At 39.3% G+C, this 26,813-nt stretch overlaps 1 protein-coding gene across 1 annotated transcript; it reads right to left on the bottom strand.

The window, feature by feature from the left end:
* Positions 1-219: 219 nt before the first annotated feature.
* LOC140934186 (uncharacterized) lies at positions 220-25,575 on the bottom strand. The gene is made up of 21 exons (XM_073383858.1): positions 25,515-25,575; positions 24,395-24,548; positions 23,499-23,601; positions 22,913-23,051; positions 21,880-22,083; positions 16,599-16,723; positions 15,884-16,025; positions 15,317-15,427; positions 14,738-14,773; positions 13,377-14,036; positions 12,368-12,690; positions 11,813-11,957; positions 11,133-11,369; positions 10,252-10,464; positions 9,017-9,129; positions 8,420-8,567; positions 6,927-7,619; positions 6,131-6,280; positions 5,076-5,366; positions 1,735-1,892; positions 220-624 (listed from the first exon to the last, which is right to left on the bottom strand). The coding sequence occupies exons 1-21, from the start codon at positions 25,573-25,575 to the stop codon at positions 418-420; spliced, it is 4,413 nt and encodes a 1,470-aa protein (XP_073239959.1). The 3' UTR covers positions 220-417.
* Positions 25,576-26,813: the final 1,238 nt, after the last annotated feature.

The raw sequence follows: 26,813 nt of genomic DNA, 5'->3' as shown, positions 1-26,813 counted from the left end.
CTTACTCAATCGTTCATAAAAGTATAATTTATTATCAATAGTTTTTTAAGTACAAAGAAAACTGTGTTGTGCACAATTACATGGATTTTTGGAAGCTACGCTAAGACTACATTTCGTTATCAAAAACAGACTTGCCATCGTTTTCTTCTACTTATGAAAGTAATCTTTTCAGTCAAATCTGTATTCTTGTTTTATGATAATGATCGTAAGTTCTCATTTATCCTCCCATTTACTCTTGCTAGTTCTTTTGTCCCATAGCCATATGTCACTCGTTAGGCTACAAGGATGTTCGTAATTGCACTGTAGGGGTTTGCATAACCGCTTCGGTCCTTTCCATTCTGGCTTAGTTCATCATATATTTTAAACTCGTTCAATTTTTCGTTCATTTTCCCCTGGTTATTTGGACCCTGCCCGACCTCATGTCTTCTTGGGACATCTGATTCGTAAAAGGTCGTTGATTTGATTCGGTTGAACTTCGTAATTAAATATGTAAAAGTCGTCGACAAAACCTCCAAGATAACGTCCGCCCAAGTCAAAGCTTCCCACACAAGCCTTATAGCCCCAGAAGTCATCAAGTGGTCCGAATCCCCTGGAGACACTCTGCAGGGCACCATTTACATACACCTGTAGAATCAAATATTTTCACCTGTAACTTAAGAAAGATTTTTCATCAATCAAAATGATCGCTGTCTTCTGAACTGGCCCTTTATGCAACGAGTTGACGTTAGTTTGCATTTGGCTTGTGTTCTACCCATTTATGTTTGGATGGAATCCCCCGTATTGCATACATACATTCGTTATGCCACCTAATGGTTTCTTCCACATTGAAACCAACTTCGTTCCCAAAGTTCTCTCCTAATCGTACCCCGGCTTGAGGGAGAGGGCAGGTAAGAGAGAACCCTGGAGACGAGGTTGGTTAGAAACAAGAGAAGGGAAAGTGTTTTATGGCGTTTATAGCTGATCCAGCACATTTTAAACAATTATTGGATGAGGTTTTTGTGATATCCGGAATAATCAAGGTCGAGGTAAGTGTTGGCTGAGGCTGATAACACTAACCGAGACCTTGATTATTCCGGATATCACAAAAACCGAATCTAATAATTGTTTTATTATACTTTATCTTCAAGTAATTTCTCAATTTCTTGCTGGGTCGATGAAGCGAATCGAGAAGCCATTCTTACTTCGCTGTCCGCGAACTTGACATTGCTGTCCGTGCACTTGACATTGCTCTTGGAAATCATGCATTGCGCACGCAACCTACAGATTATTCACTAATCTGTAGGTACAGATTAGTGAATAATCTGTAGGTTGCGCTGTTTCCCAGAATTAACTGTAGGCTTTAAGCCAATGAGAAGACAGATGGTGACTACAATGTATAATAATACTGCTTATTATACCTTCTTTGGCCAATACGATACGGCTTAAGCAGCAAAAACGCTGACCTCCGGCACGTCATGAATAGCAAGCGGAACTTCGTTGTCTGGCTTAATGGATCGCTTCTCTCTCGCATAACGAATCTTTTAGCTCCCGCTGTACGAATTTGTCGGGTTAGGGCATTGAAAGAGAGAAACTATCAACTTCCGGTTACCAACGTTTTCGTTGCTTAAGGTCCCTATTTTCTTCCTCCCCTCGTCGCTAAATAAACGATGCCTAGGCTACGTCTAAATCAGGCTACTTTTGTTATGATTTGCTAAAAACGAGCCCTATTGCTTGCGCTAGCTTACCCCCACGCACCTTAGCCTGCTGTGTTGTACCGTTGTAGGAGCCAATCAGGTGAGTCCACACATCCGGCTTAATTATGTCATCTGTCAGCACACTAAACACTGGAGTCTGGAAGCGATTTCGGTGAAACCAACGGACCTTGCCGTCATCTATTTCAAAGTGATATCCTCCTATGGGGTTTTATCAAAAACGAAATGATAATCACACCATAGTTAAGCGCCTGTAGTATATTGATTAATTATGTTCATGCGATCAAGAGCTCTTCAGCACTCAAGTTCAAAATTATCAAGCAGCACTGCCAGTGCCTTGAAGACGGCGACATAGATGCTAGTAACAACTTACGAGGACGCTGCAAGCAATCTTTTACCCATTAAGAACCCTTCAAAAAGAAAGTAAAGGATCCTTCCGTAATTGCAACCAGGCCAGGTTGACCCATCTACTGACAATTACCCAGCCCTGCAGTGAACCAAGGAGCTGCTTAAAGCTGCTATGATCAAGTACTCGAAGAGGAACTGGTGAGCATGAAAACAGAAGTTGAGCAAGCATATGCAAGAGTACAAGATGCAGAAAGTTGGAGACTTTTTAATAGGATTAGCGGGCGTAAAACGAATAAAAAGGGAATTAACAATCGAAAAGGCAAGGGATGAGGCACATAAACCTTGTTCACGATCCCATTTCGGTTCTGTGGGCATCGTTAGGTGCGTTAAGTTGGCGTTGGAACCGTTCAAGCGGCAATACCTCCAGACATATCTATTGGGTATGTTTAAGCGACCCATCGGCAGTGAAGCCAACCGTTAAATCCACGAATTCTTACAACTATTGCATCTAGCCATGCCTGAGATGACGACGTACAGTGCCAAACTTCTGACCCCGGAGTCGCCAATAGGATGAATCTTATCTTACGGACTCTAGGCCGCAAGATGTCTGTCAAAGTGCTACCGAGACGGAGCGGCACGTCTGTTGCTGTGGATCTGGCCCTCGCCTCGACATTATGTCATGCTTCAGAAGACATGTTTGTGTTACTCATGGCCATCACCCTCGACATGGTTCGTTTGCATCTAGAGACCGTGAGACTCGTTTGCGACGTGCTACTGTCCAAAAACTATCGCAACGTGACCCTCGTATTCACGAGAGAGAAGAGAAAATCGATTTTTCATATGATCGCATGGAAATCTGACGTCAGGATATAGTTGCATTTATTTTCTTTATTGTTGGCAGTACCCATGTGTTCTACGGACTTAGGGAACAGGGTCTATGGCTTTGCCACGGCCACAGCAACAGCAGCCACAGATTTTCCCGTTCGATCTAGACAACACAACGTACCGACCCGTACAAGCGAAATTTTGTCTTCACCCCTCCCAGGTGGAAGGGTTGGAATGTGGTTTTTGCTGTTGTTGTTGCAGGATCTTGGTCTCCCCTGCGATGTCACCAGCGCCGGAGGTCGGGGCATATGTGGCCAGTCTTATATAATGATGAACTCTAATGGCAGAATGGTAGGTCGGCGTACCACTTAGGAGGACAACGCCAGTGTATCCAAACCGCCCCGGTTTCCCCAGTAGGCCGAACTACCCGTGAACGGCTTGTGTGGTTTGGATAGTCTCTAGCGAAAGGTACTCATCAGTGAGATGGAAGCCCTGAAAGAAGAACGTTTCTTTACAAGTGAGTGGTATATGATGAGTCAAAGCTTCTTGGTAAAGAGCCAGACATCCCTGAGAGTAATGCTGATAAAGGAATTACTACAGTCTTCACTGATTTGGACATCACAACAGGAGTATTTACCATGGAAAAATAACAAGAAGTGAAAACTAAAACTGAGACATGGAAAATCAGAGAGTGCTGATGGAATACTACCTGAAGTTCTTAACTTAATGCGACCCTGATGAAATGATGCAGTCTTTCACCAAAAGGCTGCCGTTGGACGTAGAAAAACCTCAACAGTGGTCAGATATTAACATAAGCCCTACTCTTAAGTCTGGAGAAACCACGCGAAACCACAAACTATCGAGGAATTGGTCTTTCTGCGGTAGTTTCTAAAGTTGTCAACAAATTACTCCTCAGCCGAAACTTGATCCTCACCTACGTCGCAATCAGACTGGCATTTGCCCTGGAACTACTTCGTACATCTTAGCGCTGTATCGCATCTTAGAAGGTGTGAAGGGAAATCACATCAAAGCCACAACACAACAGAAAGGCTTTCGATAGCGTCCGTCGTTGTATGATGCTGAATTAGGAAAGTATTGAAAGCGTTTGGCATCTGCAATCAACTTGTCGAAGCAATAAACAAGCTCTATGAAGGCGAGATAGAGTACTTCCACATATTTGCACTGAGGAGTTCTCCAAGGAGATACTCTTGCTCACTACTTTTTGGCTATTGTTATCGATTAGCTGATGGGAAAGGCTGTTGACGGCAGAGAAGACCTTGGTTTTGTGCTTTTAATCCCAGGAAAAGTCAGCGCGTAGTATCTATCCACATTCTCGATTTCGCCGAAATTTTGTATTATTAGCAAAGGAACTCTTCAGGCTAGTCGAAACGGAGGCATCTAAAGTGGGTCTGCATGTGAATGCGAAGAAAACTGAGCTAATGTTCAATCGCGATCAAGCAAATGACAAAACATCCATTAGTAGTGCGCAATCATGGAAGTAAAGAACTTCAACTTCTTGGGAGGCAGGCTGGGAAGCAGTGAAAAGGATATACGTCATAGGGAAGCTCTTGCATGGCCTGCCTGTCACAAGCTTAGAGCCATTTAGTCATCATCGCAGAAAAAGAGATCAAGATTCGACCTTTCCTTTCTACGGTCGAGTCAGTCCTACTTTACAATTCAAACACATGGACGTTAACAAAACAAATGGAGAAGAGTCTGAATGGTAGTTACAAGCGAATGCTGCGAAGGGCGCTAATTGTGTCTTGGAAGCAACAAAAGACCAATGAAAAACTATATTGTTGCTTACCAAAACTTACTGACAACATTGCTGGGTAGGGCCTTCGCCTTCCTTTTCATTTTATAGGGCAATCTAATGAAATTGCTTCGAAACTTGTTCAACAGGAAGAGTTAGCAAGGGAAGAAAGCCAATTCACTCAATCGACAACATTAAAAGGGACACCGGTTTTGACAACATCAGCGAAATTCAGTCCACCCTGCTAGCAGAATATCTTCGATCGTTCCTAGATAAGTCGAGAAAGAAGTCGTCTTCCTCTTTCCCGACTTATCTAGGAAAGGTCGAAGCGACTCTACTAGCAGGGTAAATTCGGTCAGCAATGCTGGATAGAATCGTGTGGAAAGATTTTGTCATGAAGGCTCTATCGCGAGCTCAGCCGTAAGATCAGCCGTAAGTAAGTACGTTAGTATGCTTACCCATAACCTGCCCAATTCTCATCACTCGAGCGGTACTGAACACAGAGTGCGATCCACGAGTAGTCCCCGGAAGGTTAACCCAGGATGCTACTGTTATGGCTGTTCGGGGCTTCCCTCTGAATGTTGTATCTTCCAATATTATATCACCTCTCTTCCCGAGACTAGCAAAATGACCGCAAGCTCCTCTGTGTGGAGCGATAAACGCACCATTGCTTAGAAAGGCATTGTTTCCTTTGTCTGATTCATCTAGTACAATCTGGTCTTCCCAATTTTCAAATCCCAAATACAGAACTGCGAGGAAAGAAAAAAAAAATAGGATAATGACATTGTTGAGTATCCATTGTACAGTGTAGATCACGCTAAGGATGCCACATGACAGCGTTTGATAATCTAGATAAATCTATAAAATGATAAATCTAGATTAGATTTTCGTTAATCAAAATATGCAAAAGGCGCCGGCTTCTCATATGAAAACTGGGCTGTTAAAAACAGGGCAAGAATGCAGGGTAACACGTGGGGGAAAAAAAAACTTGGGAAATCACCTAGCTATAAAGATTTGAAAGTAAGAGGAAGATACTGATTGACTGTTGGCAGAATTCAAACCACCGACTACAACTAGGAATTGAAGAAAAACATGTACTGAATAAATAGACACCCAGTGATTTTAAGCCGCATTTGTCTTCATGACCAAACAAGGGCATGACGCATATAGTTTACAATAAACTGACATCATCTTAATAAAGCCTGTCAAACCGGTCGGACAACCAGAACATAGCACGTGACCTTATCCCTTTCATGCGATACAGAGGCTATGACATCATCGGTGTATTCCCTCGCACGTTTATGAGATTCCCTGGAAAGAACGGAGTAACCGGTCCTTACTATACTACTAAAAATAATTTTTGAAAAATCCTAATTATAACTAAAAAATAAGGTAGACAATGAAGTCTAAATCTGCCCTTTTACATGAATTTTTTTCAAACCTTAGCCTTTAGCAAACAAATCGTGCTCATATATGCGCACTATTTACGCGGCCATAATACCTTATACATTACCTGGACATCCAGGACGGATACAGGAAACAGTTTCAAGCTCTCTCCCTGACTTTGGGCAGGACACTCCATCGCACATCCGTGACCTTGTTCTTTTACCGACTCCACACGTTACGGAACAAGGGGTATAAGGAGACCATTCCAAAGCTTCCACTAACCAAGAAACAATGATAATAACCATGAAAGTTAAGGTACTGTAGCATAAACCTTGAGATTTGGCTTAGCCATTCGACAATAATCCCAGACAAGTTTGAGATGATGATCGCATTTTTTTGCAACATATCTATGAATAAACAAGTAAGAAAGGGAAGCCCCGAGAGCAACTTTGGTTGTTATGAAAACTTGGCAGAACATTTAACAAAACTTTCGCAAATGGGTATCCCGTGATCGCAATTAGCTGCTACTGGTCCCTCAGCAAAAGAATATTTCCAAGTGTTCACATAAACAGGGCTGTGAACTGCACGCGCTCACATTAGAGACGAAAACCGTTTGCTTTGATATCCCCATAATAGGATAAACGGGTAGTGGGTAATAGAAAAATGAAAAATGGGAACTAAAACTAACTTGAACCTTAGCCCCATCAGTAACTTCAATTCTAATTCTCTGATTGTTCTCATTTTTCATTTTCCCATTTCCCGTCTTTGTTCTCCGTTCCCCGTTCCCCGTTCCCCGTTCCCCATTCCTCGTTTTGATAACATCCCCAACAATGCTTTCACGTGTTGCTAACGCAATGTCTCGATTTGCATCAATTTTAACAAGCGCTAATTTTTAATTTTTTCTATTATAGAATCCCACCTACCAGGACAAGAGGAGCTTACGCACGGAATAACCTGCGTCTGTATTCCTGGTGCCGTGCATTCTTGCTCATTACACTTCCGGTATCGTTTCTGTACTCCCTCTCCACAAGTTGAACTGCATTTACCGAAGGCTCCCCACTGGAATGCTACATGTATATTGCTTGCTTTGGCGCCATGGAGATCACTTCCCAGTTGTTTAATCAAGTTTGCAGACGGTTTTCTGATAACGTTTGTTTCTGACAGAGGAAGGTTTGGATGCAAACGAAGAGCGTGACTTTGAATCTGATAAGGAACATATACTGTCTGGCCTTTGTCGTTGTGTATTATTGCGTGTCCCTTTGAAATAGGTTGCATCGTTACATTGCTAACTGTGTGTTCCTCTGGCAGCCTTGGTTGCAAACCAGGCTTAGGTGATTGATTTGGACTCATGAGTACATGCGAAGTCTGGATATCCGCGTCATGTGATGTTGTATTAATTGCTGTTGTAGTTTGTATTGTTGTACTATCAGGTTTGTGTACTTCGTTGAGAGCTGCTGCACCAGGCTTTTCTGATTTATTTGAAGCCGTGATTACTAGCGGAGATTTACTTGCTGTCTCTGAACCTTTTCTATCATTTTTGGTTGAAATGGACTCTTCAGAAACTTTAAACGAAGATTCGTCGTTTTCGGTCACCTTCACAGGCTTAAAACTTTGACCTAAACATTATAACAACACATATAATAGAACAAAAACACATAATTGTATTTTCCGCTGTACTAAGGACCATATTTCTGAGGTTGATTGTGAATGTGCCGCTTTTTCATATCTTTTGAATTATCGGCAGAAGCTTAAACCTGTCCAAGGAATTTGCCGACGCTATATTAGAAAACATATCTTAGTACTAAGGGAATCTATAATTGAAGTTCTGACTCGGTTGGTCCCTTTTAGAGCATCGCCTCAATAGTGACCTGCGTTCAGACGGTCTTTCTTCCCTTTTGCTCTCTAGAAGATAAGGGAGCCTGACCACAGGTTACTTCAGTAGAATAACCTTGTAGAGATGGGATTCACTGACCCACCCAAAGTTAAAAGCTTTTTATTAAGGCCGGTTAACAATATACGATTTACCAGATCGATCTTCTATCGGAAAAGAAAGGTCAAAGTTAAAAATCGGCCGAAAAGCGGACCGGTGCATAATTATGTTGCAGGGAAACAAATGTTTTGAGAATGGGACGTATTTTTGTGTATTCACCATAGTTTTTTTGTTCTAAAACTGGGAAACCAAATTGTTGCTTTGAACCCTGATTTAAAGCTGTTTTTTAGGAACAGGTCAAAGACTTACAAAGGCGTCCCAAGCTACGACATGTCATAGGCATTACTTTTCATCAATGACCTATTGATATGCGAAAATGCCGTGAGAGATATTTTACCTTTGTAGGATGGCGTCGTAAATCCGGGGTAGCAACATACAAGGTTGCAACTTAGGGTGCCCATATCAATTCGACCCAAACTTACTAACCTAGGTGATCGCAGCCGTAGAGTTCTGCTCGCATGCAGATGTGCACTCCGTACCACGCCAGCGGATGTATCCTAAGGTAACGTGCAGTTATTGGATGTTTCAAGTGACGTACAGCGATGGTTTTACTGTCATCATTGCCAACGAATATCTGGTAAAAGTAAACAGAAGTGAAACGTGTAATAAATTGAGTAAAATAAGAGTCTATTATCCCGAAACATATCACAGCAATTGTGACTTTTGGCCAGGCAATTTGTAGATCTATTTTACTCGCGAAAGTTTACTAAACGTTCGCACAACCAAAATGGTGGTTTGATCACCTAGAAGGAAACCGTGATACCTGTGATGGCTTGATACTTTGCTGATCGATTATACTATTGCTGAAAATTATACACTGTTCTGATTTGCGGAAATATGTTTGATGCGAAGATGCATCTATAAATATCTTGAAAATTTGACGCGCTTTAATCACCTCCCATGTGATGAGCTCCGGCCGAAAGGCGAGAACAAAAAGGGGCGAAGGTTGGAGTTGCTTTGCGAAATTCAAAAGCAGTGGTACCGGTTTTTCAATAAAAGAGTTATTTCAAGTACAAAGTATACCTTTTGCTTATTTTCTTCAGTGTAGTTTGTCCATTTTAATCCATTCGCACTGTAGGTTATTGTGTATCTCGACACCCAACGGTCGTCAGTGACTTGACCTTGTGTTCCTATACCTAAATTGCATCAAATTTGCATATAATGCAACATATGCGTGTGCAAAAGCAGTGGTGAAATAAACCGCATTTTTTTAGCTGTACACCGCACTGTCTAAGGCCCAGGCCAAACGTCGAACTTTCATGGGACGAACCAAACTCTAAATTAGGTCGGCTTAATTAAGTTAAGATCGTCTGTTGGGTCAGACGTTGAACTTAGGACGCGTCGAACCAATCATGTGAATCAGACCAAAAAGCAAGTTTAGCCAGCAATAAAAATATTTTGTACCGAAAGAAGCTAAAACATCATTCAAATTTTTAATTGATTAGTTTAGTTCGTCGCATGTGAGGATCGAATTTTGTCCCGGAGACTATCTTCAGACGCTCCATCCGTCTGAAGCAGACGGATTGAACGTCTTGGACGATCGAAACTAATTCACACGAACTTAACTGAGCTAGATGTCGAACTTTCATGAACTTAACTCATTAAGTTTGGTTCCTCTCCTGAAAATTTCGACGTTTGGCCTAGGCCTAAAACAACATTGCTTTGACGGGGATGATAATATATTATTTTGGAATGCTCAGGCTAGCCATTAATCAACGTTATATAACCGGAGTATCGCCTCAAAGTACTGAGGCCCCCAAGCGTCGAACCTTTCCTGAGACAAACCAAACTCTAATTTGGGTTGACTTAAATTAAATTAAGATCCTCTGTTGGGTTAAACGTCGAACTTAGGACGCGTAGAACCAATCAGCTAAATCAGATAAGTAATCAATTTTCTCCCGAATGTGGCTAAATATACATTACCAAACAAATTTTAAATTTATTAACTTTGCTCGTCGCATGTGAAGTTCGACCTTTGTTCTGGAGACGATATTTAAACGTCATAGCCTTGATGTCCTTCGCGTAGAACCAATCAGCTAAATCAGATAAGTAATCAATTTTCTCCCGAATGTGGCTTAATATACATTACCAAACAAATTTTAAATTTATTAACTTTGCTCGTCGCATGTGAAGTTCGACCTTTGTTCTGGAGACGATATTCAAACGTCATAGCCTTGATGTCCTTCTCTGTAAAATGTTTTGCAGAGTAAATTGTTGACGACTCGATTTAATCTTCTTTTTTACAAATATTAACTGACCTGTAACTTTCCGTGGCTTTTTAAGGTCAACTTCTAAGAACTGTTCCTTGTCCGCCAATTTTGCGCACCAACTACCTCTTGTAGAGACTAGTTCATTGCGAGCAGTTATGACACGTGCATAGAAAGCGGGATGAGCCTTGTCTATCGTGGATGAACCTGAGATCTCATGATCCATGATCGTGCCGTTCGACATACCCATCGGTGAGAAACATTCTTACAGGAAATAATGATAAAATGTCAATAATAGTGTAAATATACGTTGTTACATTTCATTTATTAGCCCTCCTGTTAATACTAACATTATTAATATCTTTATTGTCTTCATCTTCCTGGTCAGCTTTCGTTAAAATTTTACCATAATTTCCACTACCAACACACAGAATCATCATCACCATCAGCAGCACCACCATCGTCATCAATATCATCATTGCCATCATCATTTTCATCATCATCATCATCATCATCATCATCATCATCATCATCATCATCATCATCATCAACACCGTCCTCAACACACTTTTATCCATATTTCAGAACACAGAGGACAGGAGGGAAAGAGTAGGCCCATATATGTTGAACCCAATAAAGGAAAAAATTATCCCTATTTGAACTATTTCCGTTGCCAGATAATACGAGGTTCGAATGAAAAGGAAACCCAACCTACTTTTCGGGACCATTTAAACAAATTAGAACCAGTAGGAGAGTAGTCCTTAAATCACAGGTCCTCCAAAGACCTGAAAGTTCATATTTCTGCAAAATCAGTGAACCTGTAAGTATCATCTAGAATCAGGGAGTATGTTTACCATCTCTAAACAATAATTTGCTGGGTTTCACGACAAGCAATACAAAGCTCTTTAGCAAAAAGATAATGCAGCTGTTACCTGGACAGCTTGGTTTGGTGCAAGGAATTCTCTCAGTGTAGGTTTCTGTTCCTGGTGGACAGTTTTGGTTTCGTTCATTGCCTTTCGGTTGACACTTAACAACCCTTTTCTTGGTTCCCTTGCCGCAACTTACGCTGCAATCGCCAAAATTATTCCATGCAGTGAATGGACTGATCACCGGAGCATGTTCAAATGACGTGAGAGGGACGTCTGTTTCAATAGTGTCAGATAGTAAGCCTGAAAAAAAAGAAAGAATTTTTAAGGAAACAAACAAACCACCAAAAAAGAACCCAATTTTTGGTTTACAGGGGATTATCTGGTCCATGTATTAGCAATAATTGTAAAAAGAGATTGGCTTGTAAGAGGTCGATTTTGATTTTCGATTTTTCGATTTTTTTTCGATTTTCTCCAGTGAAACAGATTTTATAGAGTAGGGCTGATCTTTCCAAATCGGGTCAACAAATTAGTAGTAGCTGGTACGTGGTAAATATAATGAATTTTCTGGGTGAATTGTCTGATTTGTGTCGTATAAACTGCACAAATTGATTTTTTTTGCCAGTAACCTTCATAAAAATTCCTAGAATTTGACGCCAACAGACAAGGTATACTGGTTACGTTAGCTTTTTTTATCTTACTGCTTTTTAATTTGCACAGAGAACAAATGTTTAACATCACATTACCTGGAATACAACCATATATTTCTACTCTCATACAGATGTGATCTCCATACCAGGACTGGGGATATAAGCGCACATATCGTCCATCAAAAAACCTCTCCAGCCAGTGAATCTTCACCGAATCTTTATCGTCACTTCCCTGGAGTGCCTGAATTTTGAAAGTTAAAGTTAACCAAAACCTGTAAAACACTATTCTATTTGTTAGTTAGTAAATCGATTAAGAGGGAGGGATCTTTTCAAGGCCCTTTTAACTACTTTTAAGCAAATAAAAAGCGTCTGCTTACTGAAGAACGACGAAAAGCATGGATTTCTTTAAACCCTTATTTCAATTCCCTAGGCTCTTGGATATGACTGTGTGAGCTGCATTAGCACAGCATAAAATACAGTCATTTTGGTGACAACCGTTTGTGCAGTTAAGTTGTCGTATAATATGACAAACACAACAGAGTGCAACAGCTAGAACCTGATCCTAAAGGCCTCAGGAAAAACTAAGAAATAACATGGCATCTTTCTGTTTTTGGACAATATAATGTAAAGATTTACCCAGTAGCCTCTTACCTCTCCTGTAAAATTTTCACTCACGCAGTGAAATTTCCTTCCGTCTTGACTATGGCAAAGTTTGAAGCTTGTAACGAAGTTGTCGGCTAACGAAGCACCCTGAAGAGCAACCCCCGATATCGTCTTCTCTTCTTTAAGATCTACTGTGAGATAAGGCTCTTTGTCATCTTCATCAGCACACCAGGCTGTCCTTTGAGGATCATCGTAAAACGAAACAAGGTTTAACCGACCATAAAATGGTTTATGAAGGTGATACGTTGAAGATGCAGTAATTTGCCCGTCTTTGATTTTCATGTCCTCCATTCCTAGTGGTGTGAAGCACTCTAGAAACACAAACAGCAAAACTGACATCGAAAAGCAATTTTTTTTAGCACTTAGATTCGTTTTAATGTGATCTATTTGTAAGATAGCAATATAAGCCGTGGTGTCGTAGTGGTGAGAGCGTTCGCCTCCCACCAATGTGGCCTGGGTTCAAATCCCGGCGTTGACGCCATTTGTGGGTTGAGTTTGTTGTTGGTTCTCTTCTTAGCTCCGAGAGGTTTTTTTCCGGGTACTCCGGTTTTCTCCTCTCCTCAAAAACAAACATTTCCAAATTCCAATTCGACCAGGAATCAGGTAGACGAAGAACCACTTTGTGGATGTGCTACCTCTAAATCACTATTTATTTTATTTTTTATTTATAAGCCAATATACTTCCATCTTTTAGAACTAAAAAAAATGGTTTTGATGCTTGTTTTTTTTTCTTTTGAAATGTTGATTTTCGAAAAGTGTATCAACTTGACAAATGTACTTAAATGACAGCCTTTCATTTTCCAGCCCAAGACTATGCTTAGCTGAGATAGCTGATGGAATGATATTCCATTAAAATATCAAAAAGTTTCAAATTTTTGGGGTCGCCAGCCCTAGCGGTTTTAACTGTTTAGCTTAGTGATTCACACAAGAACATTCATTTGACTTAGCAAAGAAATTCGCAGTAAGTATTTTTTTCTGCATTTATAGATGTCGATACCTTTCTCAAATTCGCATCTTTGCATCAACTTCTTTATTTCTTCCTGGCTCAGAGCCTCATTGGACATATAAAACTCATCAATTTGCCCATCCAACAGTCTCTCCCCCTTGTGTTCTCCGATTCCTGCTTTTTCTTGCCAGTCTTGTGACAACCATCCCGACCCATCCCCCCTCAAGATAAATTTTGCATTTACATATATATCAGCTTGACCTAATGTAGCGTCATAAGTGCACGCCACGTGAGTCCAAACGTGTGAAGGTACGATCTCCTCCGATGTAACATTGAAAATGACGTCACCACGTTCGTTTCTGTGAAACCACCTCACCGAGCCGTTATCGATTTCCAAATGATACTGTCCATTATCATGTGTAGAGTTTATCCCACCAATTGTGTCAAATATTGAGTTTGGTCCCTCTATTGAAAAGAGCTTTATCCAAGCTGCGATAGTGATGGCCAAGCGCGGTTTGTTTGTAAATGAAGGTCCATTCAGTAAAATATCTCCTCCGTTGAGGTCAACACCGTTTCCACATTTCTCGCTAAACAGAGCGGTACGAGCAAAGTTTACAATTCTGGCGTCGTTGTGCTGCTGGGATTCGTCCACGATGATGTTATCTTTGAAGATGTTTTCGAAGCGGAGGTATACCACGGCTTTTTCGATTGCTGTAGGAAGAAATTAGTAGTGATAGTAGGAAACTATTAGAACAACATTTTCCGTTTTGTAGATAAATCACAGTGAAGATCTCTGTGTGCTACTTTTTTAAAATTAAAAGTCATTAATTAAGCCGGTGCTTTTGACTTCAAATTCACGATCATCACAATTCCTCAGTTTTCTAAAAATTTGCACCACAATTCCTCTTTAATGCACTGTACATTTGCTCTTCTAGCTATTATCTGGATTTCCATCCTTTGAAAGTACTGTCACTGTGCGAAAGCGATTTTGGATTGAAAATCACTGACAAGCTTTAAAGTAATGGTAGCCGGTGAGAAGCGTGCTCTAAGATCAGATGAAACACTGCAAGTAGGATCATGGAGACTTCAAAACGGAGAGAAAGAGAAATACAGAAGAAAATTAAAGTCTATTTAATGATTTAAGACCTAAATTACCCTGGGCACCCGTGGTGTTTTACCACGTGCGGCGGGAATTTTCGGTGTCGGCCGAAGGCCAACAAATCTTGGAAAAGTCTCTGGCACCCAGGTTAGACCTAAATGTGAATCAGGCACATTAATTATGTATACAATTATGGCAGATGCTATCTTGTCTTTCTAACGTATTTTGCAGCTGAGGATCAGCAATTTTAATGATTAATGGGAGGTTATGGTGAGTCTCTGAATCCATATATCTGGCTCGCTGTTTTACTTACTAGACATTATGTTGAGATCCTCCTCGCTTAGTTTTCCTTAGAGTTAAAGAACGAAAAGCAAGATTAAAGCAGAAAAAAAAACAAACCCACCAGGAACACCTTTCAATTTTTTGAAGGAAATCATCTGCCGGTGGTCGGTGTGTTGCCTAACCGGCTTTTACCGACCTAATCGAGATGACGATGAAAACCCGGAAAAGTCTATTTCTTACTTATCCAGATATTCTTCAATAGTGTTATTGCTTACCATGGGGCAGGCACTTTGTTGGGTTGTAGCTCGTAGGATAACAACAGAGCTCGCGGCTAGTTAAGTGATTGAATCTTATCTTACTCCCATATACTAAGCCAACTTCGTTCGCAAGGTTCTCTACTACCCGCCCTACGGAGCCCTCTCTCGCTCCGTAGAGCGGGTAGGAGAGAACCCTGGAAACGAGGTTGATACTAAGCTAGGGTTGTGATTTAAGCTGCTTTTAATTTCCTTGTCATACTGTTCAAAAACTACCCTGAAGATTACAACGCTCTTTTTATTAAGCTTCAAAACGCCAGTTTTATCTTTTATACAGAAAGCTTATTATCACTCACCTTTGATTTTGTCTTCGTCCTTTAAACTACTGCTTTCTTTCTTTTTACCGTTTTTGTTTTCTTTCTCTTCTTTTACTCTGTTTTCTTCACTCGCCGACGCATCCTCTGTGACTGTAAATATCATAATGAGCAAATTGTTACCTTCGTGCAGATTTCACAAAATACAGTTGCATTTTGCTTTGCAGCGACGCATTCGACAAAGAGATCACGCCAGGAGAGAGGGGGCTTCGTCTCTCACCGCGCTACGTTGGTAGCTTGAAAGCTGCAAACATTAATTTCTATTGCTGACAGGAATACTGAATGAAAACCTAAACGCACCAAGCAAACAAAATCCTTGAAACATTCTGAGGTATAAATTTGAACCACAACATATACACTGCTTGGCCATTTATTTCACAATTCGTCCAATTCTTTGAAAACCTGCAATTAATTTCAAGTACCTGAAGACCAGAATCAGATTTTTGCTGTGACGTTTTTAAATTATCGTGATAATAGTGATAACGATAATGATAATGATCATGCAAGTTTGGTTTAGTGAACTAAGGGCTTTTTTTTTTACTTCATTACCTTTTCTGCAGCCAAATAGTTCAATCCTCATGCAGTTGGTTAGACCACTCCATTCTAACGGAAGAACACGAACATACTGAGCTGTTACTTCAGGAAACCAGTGAATTACGACTGAATCGCGGTCTTTGTTACCTGTGAAGTTCTAGAAATTACAATAAAGCATTAAATATTGTTTAAAGCACTGCGAAAGAAACGACGTGCGCTTAAATCTGGATCTTCTATGTAATCGACGAATGAATGTAAAGAAGAAATTTTAGCTAGTTGACAGACAAAACCCCCAACTGGAAGGACACAAACCAGTTGGCTATTTAACCCTTTAAGCCCTAAAAGTGATCAGCATCAAATTTCTCCTTGTAATATCAATGCTTTGTAAAACAGAGTGGTCATGAGAATTACGGACATGATCACACAAGACGAATTTGCTTGATAGTTTATCACAATCTCCCCACTACTTCTATATCAAATGAACAGGGGCAACAAATGAGAATTCAAATTTGATCTTGGGGTTTTAAGAGTTAAAAGCTTGGCCAGGGATCTGAGTTGCCGAGAGACTAATCCAGCTAGCGTAGAGAGAGGTACTCTAATTCGGGACTTTGGATAGCGAGTCCGACGCACTGACCACTCTTCTCCACTCCCTCAAAGTCCTTCTTCATGGCCAAGCACTACTAGTTAGTTTTTTCGGGATATTAATAGTCAATTTCATGTTTGTCGTTACCCTAGGACTGCCATCATTTTTCCTTTTGTCTCCTACCATTAACCAGTGTTTGCCATTTAAGCTGTATGACATCGCATACTTTGTTACCCAGTTGTCAAACATGGCTTGACCTTGAGTTGCAATACCTGGTCAAATACAAAAAAGAAAGGAAACTGTAAAAGCGAAAGCTCCGAACAAACGACAGATCAGAGGCGGTTGGGGTTTACTATAACACCTTAAATCAAGAATAAATGGACGCACCTATGAGTCCAATTGAGAGTTTGGACTTTTTTAGTGGTTGCTTACGGGAGGTGGTCGCCTAAGAGGATCGCCCTCATGGGGGGTCTCTTCCGAGAAGAAGGCCCGATTCCCCCAATTAATGTATTCAATTTCTGTGTTACGATAATTTATACGCAGTTCCATGTTGTCAGAAAAAGATCTTCGCATACTCCGTGTAGTGTATCACATACACTGATCGAAGAGTTCAGAACGTTAGTCAGGCAGTTGCTTACAAGAGGTCTAAAAAAGTTATAAACCATCTCTCCAAAAAGTGATCGCGGTCACTTAAAAGAGGTGATCGTTTATAATAGGTTCCAGTGTATAAGGCTCTGACTGGAAAAGGTTGTGGTATTTTGGATAGCGGGTTGCTAATGGGAGGTGGTCACCCAAAGATGACAAATTGTATCTGATTTAAGTGTCATTGTCTGAGAAAGTGTTCCAGGGGCCAAAAGTTGAGGTCAACCGATTTGGCTGAAACTTGGCACAGAAGTTGGGTATAATGAGATATTTCAAAGCCACTTTGGCTCACTTCTCTGAGTTTTAGTTTTGGAGTTACAGGGGGGGTCTCATTTTTTGCCCTTTGAGCACCAAAAATCCAGCCTTCCAGGGGACATTTTGAAAGTGTGATAAGACCCCACTGGTAAATTGTGCTGCCAAATGAATTTGACAATGAACTCTACTATAATAGAGCTTTCAGTTCATGCATGTAACTTTGTCCTCAAGGTATTGTACAGAGAGGAGCCTGGGGCTAGAGTTTGGCCAAAATTGATGTTAAAATTACAACTTAAAATAGCCATTTTTCAAAATTTCACTTTATTCACCTGCCTTCTTGCATAACTTCCAAACCTATACCACTGTTTACTTTAGTCACCCAGTTATCAAAATCAGTTGAGAAAAATTTGGCTTATTATGGTTTATTGAATTTTTGGAACAAACACTTCATGCCCCTCTAAGGCGATGCAAAATGGAATTTTGAGCCTAATTCAGGCCATAAACAAACCAAATTATTGACAAGAAGCCCTTATTCTGTATTTGGTAAGTGAAAATGAATTGTCAAAGCCAAATCAGTATCGTTGTTTAGAAATACACCGATTCTTACCTTAAAATTGATCTAAAACAGGCCTCTGATTAGCGCAACAAACACATAATTTAGCAAAACAAAGGTGATTTTATTCTTGAAAAACCTAGTAACCACCATATACAGAACACAAATGATGATGTTCTGATGTACATATAACAATCTTTTTACAAGATGCTTAAATTTTTCTTTGATTGATAGTCAGTTTCACGTCATATTTCCAAGCATTACTCCAAGCATGGAAAGTCTCCATATTTTGTCAGGCCCATTTTTTTACATTTTTACCAGATAAATTTAGCTTATCAAAAGGTTCGTTAACATATAATCTTCGTCTGACCTTGTAATAGCCTGAATAGTTGTTTTAAAGACACATCAGCAAAGGAGCATGACCATACATACCGTACGTAGATTACACAGACATATACGAGCTTCAGTGAGCAGTATCGAGGTGAACTGTGATTTTCCGAGTCCTTCAGAGCTGAAAAAATGAAACCATCCATCCACGGTTAGGAGAGCTCGATAACAAAAAGCTTTTTTTGCTTTTATAAAGAAAATAACCCAAACAAAGCCTTGCATTGAGATGATGCACTTGTTATTACATCAAGTTAGCTGGTCCGCCATTTTGGACTTAAAGAGTGTGGGGACTGGACCGAGTTCCAGTCCAATCCTTCTCCCGTTTCGCGGGAATTTTTTCTGTTTTTCATCAAGTGTGTTCGAAATTCTAGAAAGCGATCTCTGTTTCAGGATAATTTTTCGATGGTACTTTATTCCTTTGGAGGGGTAAATGACCAGTGCAGTGTCACGTCATGGGCTGTGCAAGAAACAGGAATGCTTTCTTTGTTGTCTTGCGATAGTGACATGACTGCATAGTTAAAGCACAAGTAGAAGGGTTCAGGTGTGTCCGGGGAAGAAGAGGAAGAACTGGTGATGCCAAAGCTACAGGTGATTCACAATATCAGTTAGGGATCATATACGCTCACAAATGGCATTTATCGTGATCTAGGGGACTCTTCTGACTGAAGAGAGATTTAGAGACGACGAGATGTCATTTACGATATTGTCGTCTCAAATTGTTTCTTTATGGTTGATTGATTCCCATGTTAATATCCTGGGTCCTTAGGAAGAGCACTAAACATTCATCAAATTTGTCCCAAAAAAAAAAAACAAGTGCGATAAGAATAACTTGAAGGCTGTTTTTTGTCTGCTCGAGCTGCTTGTTTACATTAAGCTTGCCACGTCCACACGCTTATCATGCAATGCACAATTCAGTTACCGGTTTCCATTATTTACCCTTTTCGTCAAAGATCTTTGGAAACATGCTGCATCTAAGTTTTTCGACGAATTGACATTTTCAGGGAAAAATGTCACTAAAACGTCGTCGCAAAATCGACCGAATTAGTTGATATTAGTGGATTTGCTTGGAATAATGCATAGGCAATGAACACACATATGTCGTACTTGAATGGGAACTGACCCTGAATCGTTCTGGAAGAGCACGGAAGATTTGTGTATATTTGTAGAAAAAATTGTTTCATTATTTAATTAAAAAATTATTTAAAATAATGTTAACTATTCAATTAAAAGAATAATGGAAAAATATACCTAAATAAGAGTGTTATCTGCTAAAACTCTCTAAAATTCCCTAAAAAAAACTCATAAAATTTTATTCTCTTTTGATAGCGAGGGCCTCTTTTGGTGAATAACCGCTGATTAGTTGTAGTGTAGATGACTCTGAAAACTGCTGATTTGTTTTGCTCAGTGAACAGTACTCTAGACACTGTTGTAGCATGTGGGTGGACTGAGCCCTCTCTTGGTTGGTAGGAATACAGAAAAATAAAAACGTTTTTTCAACGTTTCTGCCTGTAAAATGTTGCTGTTCAGTATTCTCCTCTATATACTGCTATTTAAGTTCTAGTATTTGTCAATTTTTTTCTAATATTCTTGAGATTTTCTAAAATTCTTTTTCGTGTCTAAAATTCCCAAAACAATTCCTGCGGAATTATGTAACTAAGCCTATTCTAAGTTGACTTGTCTTCGACGAAACAGGCAAATAAAGGAGACCGGTGGAGTTTCAATGCAAGCTGGCTCGAATTGTGCATTGCCAAACGTGACAAGCTGAATGTAAACAAACAGCTCGAGCAGACAAACAGCCTTCAAGTTATTTCTATTATTGTTATTGTTATTTTATATGTATAGTTCTTCCTCTTCTTCCCCGGACACACCTGAACCCTTCTACTTGTGCTTTAACTATGCAGTCATGTCACTATCGCAAGACAACAAAGGAAGCATTCCTGTTTCTTGCACAGCCCATGACGTGACACTGCACTGGTCATTTACCCCTCCAAAGGAATAAAGTGCCATCGGAAAATTATCCTGAAACAGAGATCGCTTTCTAGAATTTCGAACACACTTGATGAAAAACAGAAAAAATTCCCGCGAAACGGGAGAAGGATTGGACTGGAACTCCGTCCAGTCCCCACACTCTTCAAGTCCAAAATGGCGGGCCAGCTAACTTGATGTAATAACAAGTGCATCATCTCAATGCGAGGCTTTGTTTGGGTTATTTTCCTTATAAAAGCAAAAAAAGCTTTTTGTTATCCAGCTCTCCTAACCGTGGATGGATGGTTTCATTTTTTCAGCTCTAAAGGACCCGGAAAATCACAGTTCACCTCGATACTGCTCACTGAAGCTCGTATATGTCTGTGTAATCTACGTACGGTATGTATGGTCATGCTCCTTTGCTGATGTGTCTTTAAAACAACTATTCAGGCTATTACAAGGTCAGACGAAGATTATATGTTAACGAACCTTTTGATAAGCTAAATTTATCTGGTAAAAATGTAAAAAAATGGGCCTGACAAAATATGGAGACTTTCCATGCTTGGAGTAATGCTTGGAAATATGACGTGAAACTGACTATCAATCAAAGAAAAATTTAAGCATCTTGTAAAAAGATTGTTATATGTACATCAGAACATCATCATTTGTGTTCTATATATGGTGGTTACTAGGTTTTTCAAGAATAAAATCACCTTTGTTTTGCTAAATTATGTGTTTGTTGCGCTAATCAGAGGCCTGTTTTAGATCAATTTTAAGGTAAGAATCGGTGTATTTCTAAACAACGATACTGATTTGGCTTTGACAATTCATTTTCACTTACCAAATACAGAATAAGGGCTTCTTGTCAATAATTTGGTTTGTTTATGGCCTGAATTAGGCTCAAAATTCCATTTTGCATCGCCTTAGAGGGGCATGAAGTGTTTGTTCCAAAAATTCAATAAACCATAATAAGCCAAATTTTTCTCAACTGATTTTGATAACTGGGTGACTAAAGTAAACAGTGGTATAGGTTTGGAAGTTATGCAAGAAGGCAGGTGAATAAAGTGAAATTTTGAAAAATGGCTATTTTAAGTTGTAATTTTAACATCAATTTTGGCCAAACTCTAGCCCCAGGCTCCTCTCTGTACAATACCTTGAGGACAAAGTTACATGCATGAACTGAAAGCTCTATTATAGTAGAGTTCATGGTCAAATTCATTTGGCAGCACAATTTACCAGTGGGGTCTTATCACACTTTCAAAATGTCCCCTGGAAGGCTGGATTTTTGGTGCTCAAAGGGCAAAAAATGAGACCCCCCCTGTAACTCCAAAACTAAAACTCAGAGAAGTGAGCCAAAGTGGCTTTTGAAATATCTCATTATACCCAACTTCTGTGCCAAGTTTCAGCCAAATCGGTTGACCTCAACTTTTGGCCCCTGGAACACTTTCTCAGACAATGACACTTAAGGAACTTTCATTCTAGTATACTCTTCGCACCTTTGACCCACAAAAAAGAAATAAGTGACGAAAATACCACACGGTGAAATATATTGAAATGGGAATGAAATACGTAGATTTAATCCCATGAAATCCAAAGACAAATACATCAACTTCCTAAACACTTTACCAGACAAGGCTGTTTTGTTTCCTAAGTTTACTTCAAGGAATTCAGTTTCGTCAGCGAAAGCCGAACACCAACCCCCTCGGGATCCTTTCACGGTTTTATTGAGACGTGCATGGAAAGGCTGATGATGTTCGTCATATGAAGAAGACGCCGTAAGTTGAGAGTCTTTTATAAGTCCAGTGCTTACACCAAGAGTCTCGTGACAACCTAGAAATGTGTTTAATGACTGTTAGACTCGCCTACAAGGTCTTACAAAGTAACTTCTAACCTGTCAAAGGTAGCATTCACCGTTTTAACCGAGACCAAAATGCACCTTGTTTTACCTGCCAAAATTTTGCATAACGATCGTCTTGGATTTCTCTTCGAACGACTGTATTACCCAGGAGATCAGAAACTGGAAACAATGAGTATGTAAAATTTTGGGTGGTAAACAAGGTGCATTATGGTCTCGGTGAAAATGGTAACTTACCGAATCCTGCATTGACTTGTACTCTCTTTGGTTATCTGAGAAACGTTACGCAACTACACTTCCTCTATGGCTTTGTGCAAATTTGGGATCTTGTTAAAATTATCACTGTACACTTAAAGAATATTTTTCGGGCACGCCCTTCTTAAGGTAACATGTCATGAGCTTCAACACAATTCAAATAGTTGCAAACGGTGGAATAGAAGGATCGAGAATGATCCTGATCATTTCCTGATCGGAAATTGATCCGCCTTGCTGGTGTGTGTCACTGACGCTGTGTTGCTGTATATTTTTAAGATGCTTTATTCAAAGGTAAACTGTGTTTTAAATGTCATCGTGTTTAATAGAATGGTAAAAATGTTATTTCTATTTATATATCTGATTGATTGTTTCCTTTATACTAGTGATACTCAGGAATTTCTCTTGTTCTACCTCAGGAATGTGCGTAAAAATTTGACATTAAGAAGCATGACAGCACTATGGAGTCATGGTAAATTGGCCAGAGTTCCCATCATCTTAAGCCGTTTTATGTCGAGTAAGAAACAAAAATATTTCTTTTGATTATTTTACCTTCGGGAGGCGTATCCACGTTATGGCAATTACTTCTACCATGAAGCATCCGAGTAATTCTCTTGTCTCCAACATTAGAGGCCAACCACTTGTTATTTGGAAACTCATACATGCAGCCATCTTTGGCTTTGATTCTGACCTGCAAGTTAAGTTATTTGGTGGTAATGGTAATGTCGCGTATGAGCATGATGTGTTAGTCAAATGAGTAAGTGCGGGTGTAGGCCTACAAAAGCGCCAGTGAATGCCGCTATCGGCCCATTTATTAGCTTATTGTTACTGTAACAAAGATTATAGTCATGAAAGGTACGTTTTAAGTTTCAGCGAAAATGTACTGATCGACTGGGCCTCTCTTTTGGGACATCAAAGGGAATAATGTAATTCCACTAGTGAAGAACAAAGAAATGTTTTGCATGAGATGAGATCTAGTTGTAAAAGTCTGAATTTTCTGAAAGTTATTGGTAACAGTTGAAGCCTTCTAGGTGATAGGCCCCAGGAATGTATTGCATAATAATTCTTAACAACTGCATTTTTGAAGATATGATAAATAAATTGAATTTAGATCTATTATGAATGAAAGCCTTCGTACCTTTTCTAAATACCACGCAGAACCAAACCAGCTATTGTCATGACGAATGTTAATAGCAGTCAGTTTACCCAGGTCCTTGGTTTCAATGTCAAATTTATCGCTCCTAAAAGAAGCAGAAGAACTTATTGTCGGAAGCAACCATAAATCATCATCATCATCTTCATTAATCAATCAATCAATCAATCAATCAATCAATCAATCATTTGGGCAGTCAGTCCGTCAAGCAAGTAAGCGATCAGTGAACCAACCAAATTAACCAACCAATAAATCATTTAATGTAATGAACTATTTAATCAATGAAGTATTCAATCAATCACTGTATAATTTTGTTGTTTCCCTTCATGTTTTCAGATAATTTGTTGTAATTGTGAAAACCTTTATTGTAACTAGAGCATACCTTCCATCGGAGAGTAAGGCACAATAAAGATATACTATACTAACTATACTATACTAATCAATCAATCAATCAATCAACCAATCAATCAATCAATCAATCAATCAATCAGTCAATCAATCAGTCAGTCAGTCAGTCAGTCAATCAATCAGTCAATCAATCAATCAATCAATCAATCAATCAATAAAGCAATAAGTCAATCTATTTTGTTTGTTTTTCTATACTTTTAGGTGATTCACGTATCAATCGCTCCTGCTTTATGAATCTTTTACGCCACAGCGAGGTTGAGTGCAAGTGGTAATGGCAGGCAGCGTTTTGTTTTGCGTTTTATTATGAAATGCACTTGTAAAAAAATGAGATCATGTTGTTGCCTATCAGAAATTCATAATATGCAAAAATATTTCATGCATTACGTATTAATCAGTGAAGAAAATACTAGATAACCCATTTCACTACCACCAATTTTAGCAAAGATACTCATTCGAGAATGAAATTAACTTACTGTCCCTTTTCAAAGTCATTGTGATCTTTGCTCTCCAGCTCAATTTCTTTTGAGTGTCCCTTCTCTCCTAACAAGGTGATGAACACTCTTGCATCCGTACCTGCTCCAAATTTGTTTCCGGTGAAAACGTAAACTTCGTACTGAGTTCTTGATTCTAAGTACGCAAAAAGCGGTGTCACTCTTTTTGTAAATGCAGGTTATAAGTGTAAGAACGTGAACAGCGTTAAACTGTGTAGAGTTAAAGATATTTATTGTAGCTCAGAATGGGGAAAGAAAGAGCAGTTAACAGAATTTCCCATGAAACGAACGTCTAGGCTCACAGGTTAAACAGAAAGAAATTGAACTCCCCCCGTTACGATTCAGCCTCGGTCAGCTGGAAAATCACAAAAATCAGACCTTCTTTCATAAAACGACTGTGAAGGTAGCAACCTCGGTAGACACTTTCTAGGGGTCAAAAGGAAAATTATTGAAACATACGTTTCTAAGTAATTTATTCGCCTTGCTTAGGACGGAAAAGAGACTTTTCTATTTTACCAGAACGCTTCTCGAAACATACGTTCCTGAAATGTAAAAGTTGCACCTACAATTTGTGTTTTATTTACGAAATGGCTGGCTTAAGGTCATATAATATCACAGTCCTGTTAATTTGTCACATCAAGTAATAAACCAATTAACTACCAGTTATATTAACTAGCTAATAAAGATAATAACTACGGTCAAATGATCAGTACACTTTACTTAGGTGTAAGCTTGCTGCAACTGGCTTAAAATTTTTTAATTTCTATTGAACCATAAATACCAGTATGTGACTTCGGAAAGGGAAAGATTTGGACGACCTTTACAGTGCTAATTATTTTATCAAACAATATCGGACCTGCAAATAACTAAATTTGACTTGCAACGCGGTTATTAAATAGTAAGTTATCAAAACCAGAATCTTGCCTCAACCGAGGCATACTTAAAAGAGAAGGACTCTTTAATGGAAAGAAATAACTGTCTTTTTTATCATCATTATGTTTTATTTTAACACAGGGTAACCTGACTATTTAGAGCAAAGCAAACACAATATCAAAGCCGCCCCCATGATGATAGCAATGTTCACATAGTACCGGTCACCTACCTGTTTCACAACCAGTCAAAAGCAAAATTGAAGCTGTATAGAATAATGCCAAATTTTGCATTCTGTTCTGTCACATCTGTAAAACTGAATTACAAGAAAATAAGGACAATAAATTGCCAAAATCACTGAAGAATATTCATAGTTGCTACCCATGTTGCTTGTAGCCTTTGTTTTAAAAGTCACACCCTTCTGAGCTCAGTTTGATAATTACGCCCCAAACGACGTTTGAAACGACATCGGTTTTGTTTTAACTGTGCCTGCTTAACTTACGATTTTTGTTTTGAGTTATAAGTAAATTATTTTGAATTTATCTCTGGGTATTCCCGTCAACTATTACTTGTGGTAAACAATTAGAATTTTGCCATTTGGAGGTTGAAGATAAATATAATAAGTGATGGTCCTGGTAGCCATTCGTTTTATAATTTTCTCCTAAAGAAACTATAACGCTTACCAAAGGTGGATGACTGTAGACTCATGGAAAATAGGTCATATTAAAGGAAATTAGACCACGTACCTGAGAAAACTCCCGTTTTTCATAAACCTTGATTCCATTGACAGGCGCTTTGTCGTAGCCGATTCAAAAAATATTTACTTGGGACAAACACCTGAATGTATATAGCGACCCAACAGCTCATTGCAGGCCCGACATTAATGTCTTTGACGCCTGAGTGGCCCGGTAATGACAATTTAAATGCGAAAAATATTGTTTAGGCTTCAGCCGCGGTTTAGAATCAATACGTCCGAGAAAAGCTGTGTTGCAATGGTTTATTATTGATACCCGGTGTTATGAATAATTAAAACCAGGAACTTTGAAACTAGAAAATATCCACCATGTCCATGTTGCAAAAATTTGCCAAATACGATAACTTTTGATAACAACGGGATTGTTTTATTGAAATTTTGTTAAAGTTAAGAATTAGAAAATAATCGGAACATTTCTTTTTGGATGAGACTAAGATGACTCAGCGGACGGCTTGGCTCTATGCTCTAGCCGGAAGTCGGGATGTTCTTGTACTCTCGACTATGCACCTGACTTTCGTCCCCAAGGTCATATGTGTATAAAATATGTTTGTTGTTACATTTATTGGCAGTTTCCATATATTTTGTTTCCTTAGACACTTAGCACCAGTTGCAAATAGGGCGAGGGTTGCAGTTTGAGCTCTCTCTTACCTAAGGTAGTCCGCTTTGCGCCTACTTGGAAATATTATTTTCCAAAAAAAAAGAGGAAAAAGAAAACCTAAGTTATATTAACGAACAAAGTAAACTGAATACAATCAATTAAATCTTTTTTTTTTCAAT

The sequence above is a fragment of the Porites lutea genome, chromosome 4 (genome assembly GCF_958299795.1).
Source record: "Porites lutea chromosome 4, jaPorLute2.1, whole genome shotgun sequence".
In the NCBI taxonomy this organism is placed as follows: Eukaryota; Metazoa; Cnidaria; class Anthozoa; order Scleractinia; family Poritidae; genus Porites; species Porites lutea.
This window is presented reverse-complemented; position numbering and strand designations above follow the sequence as displayed.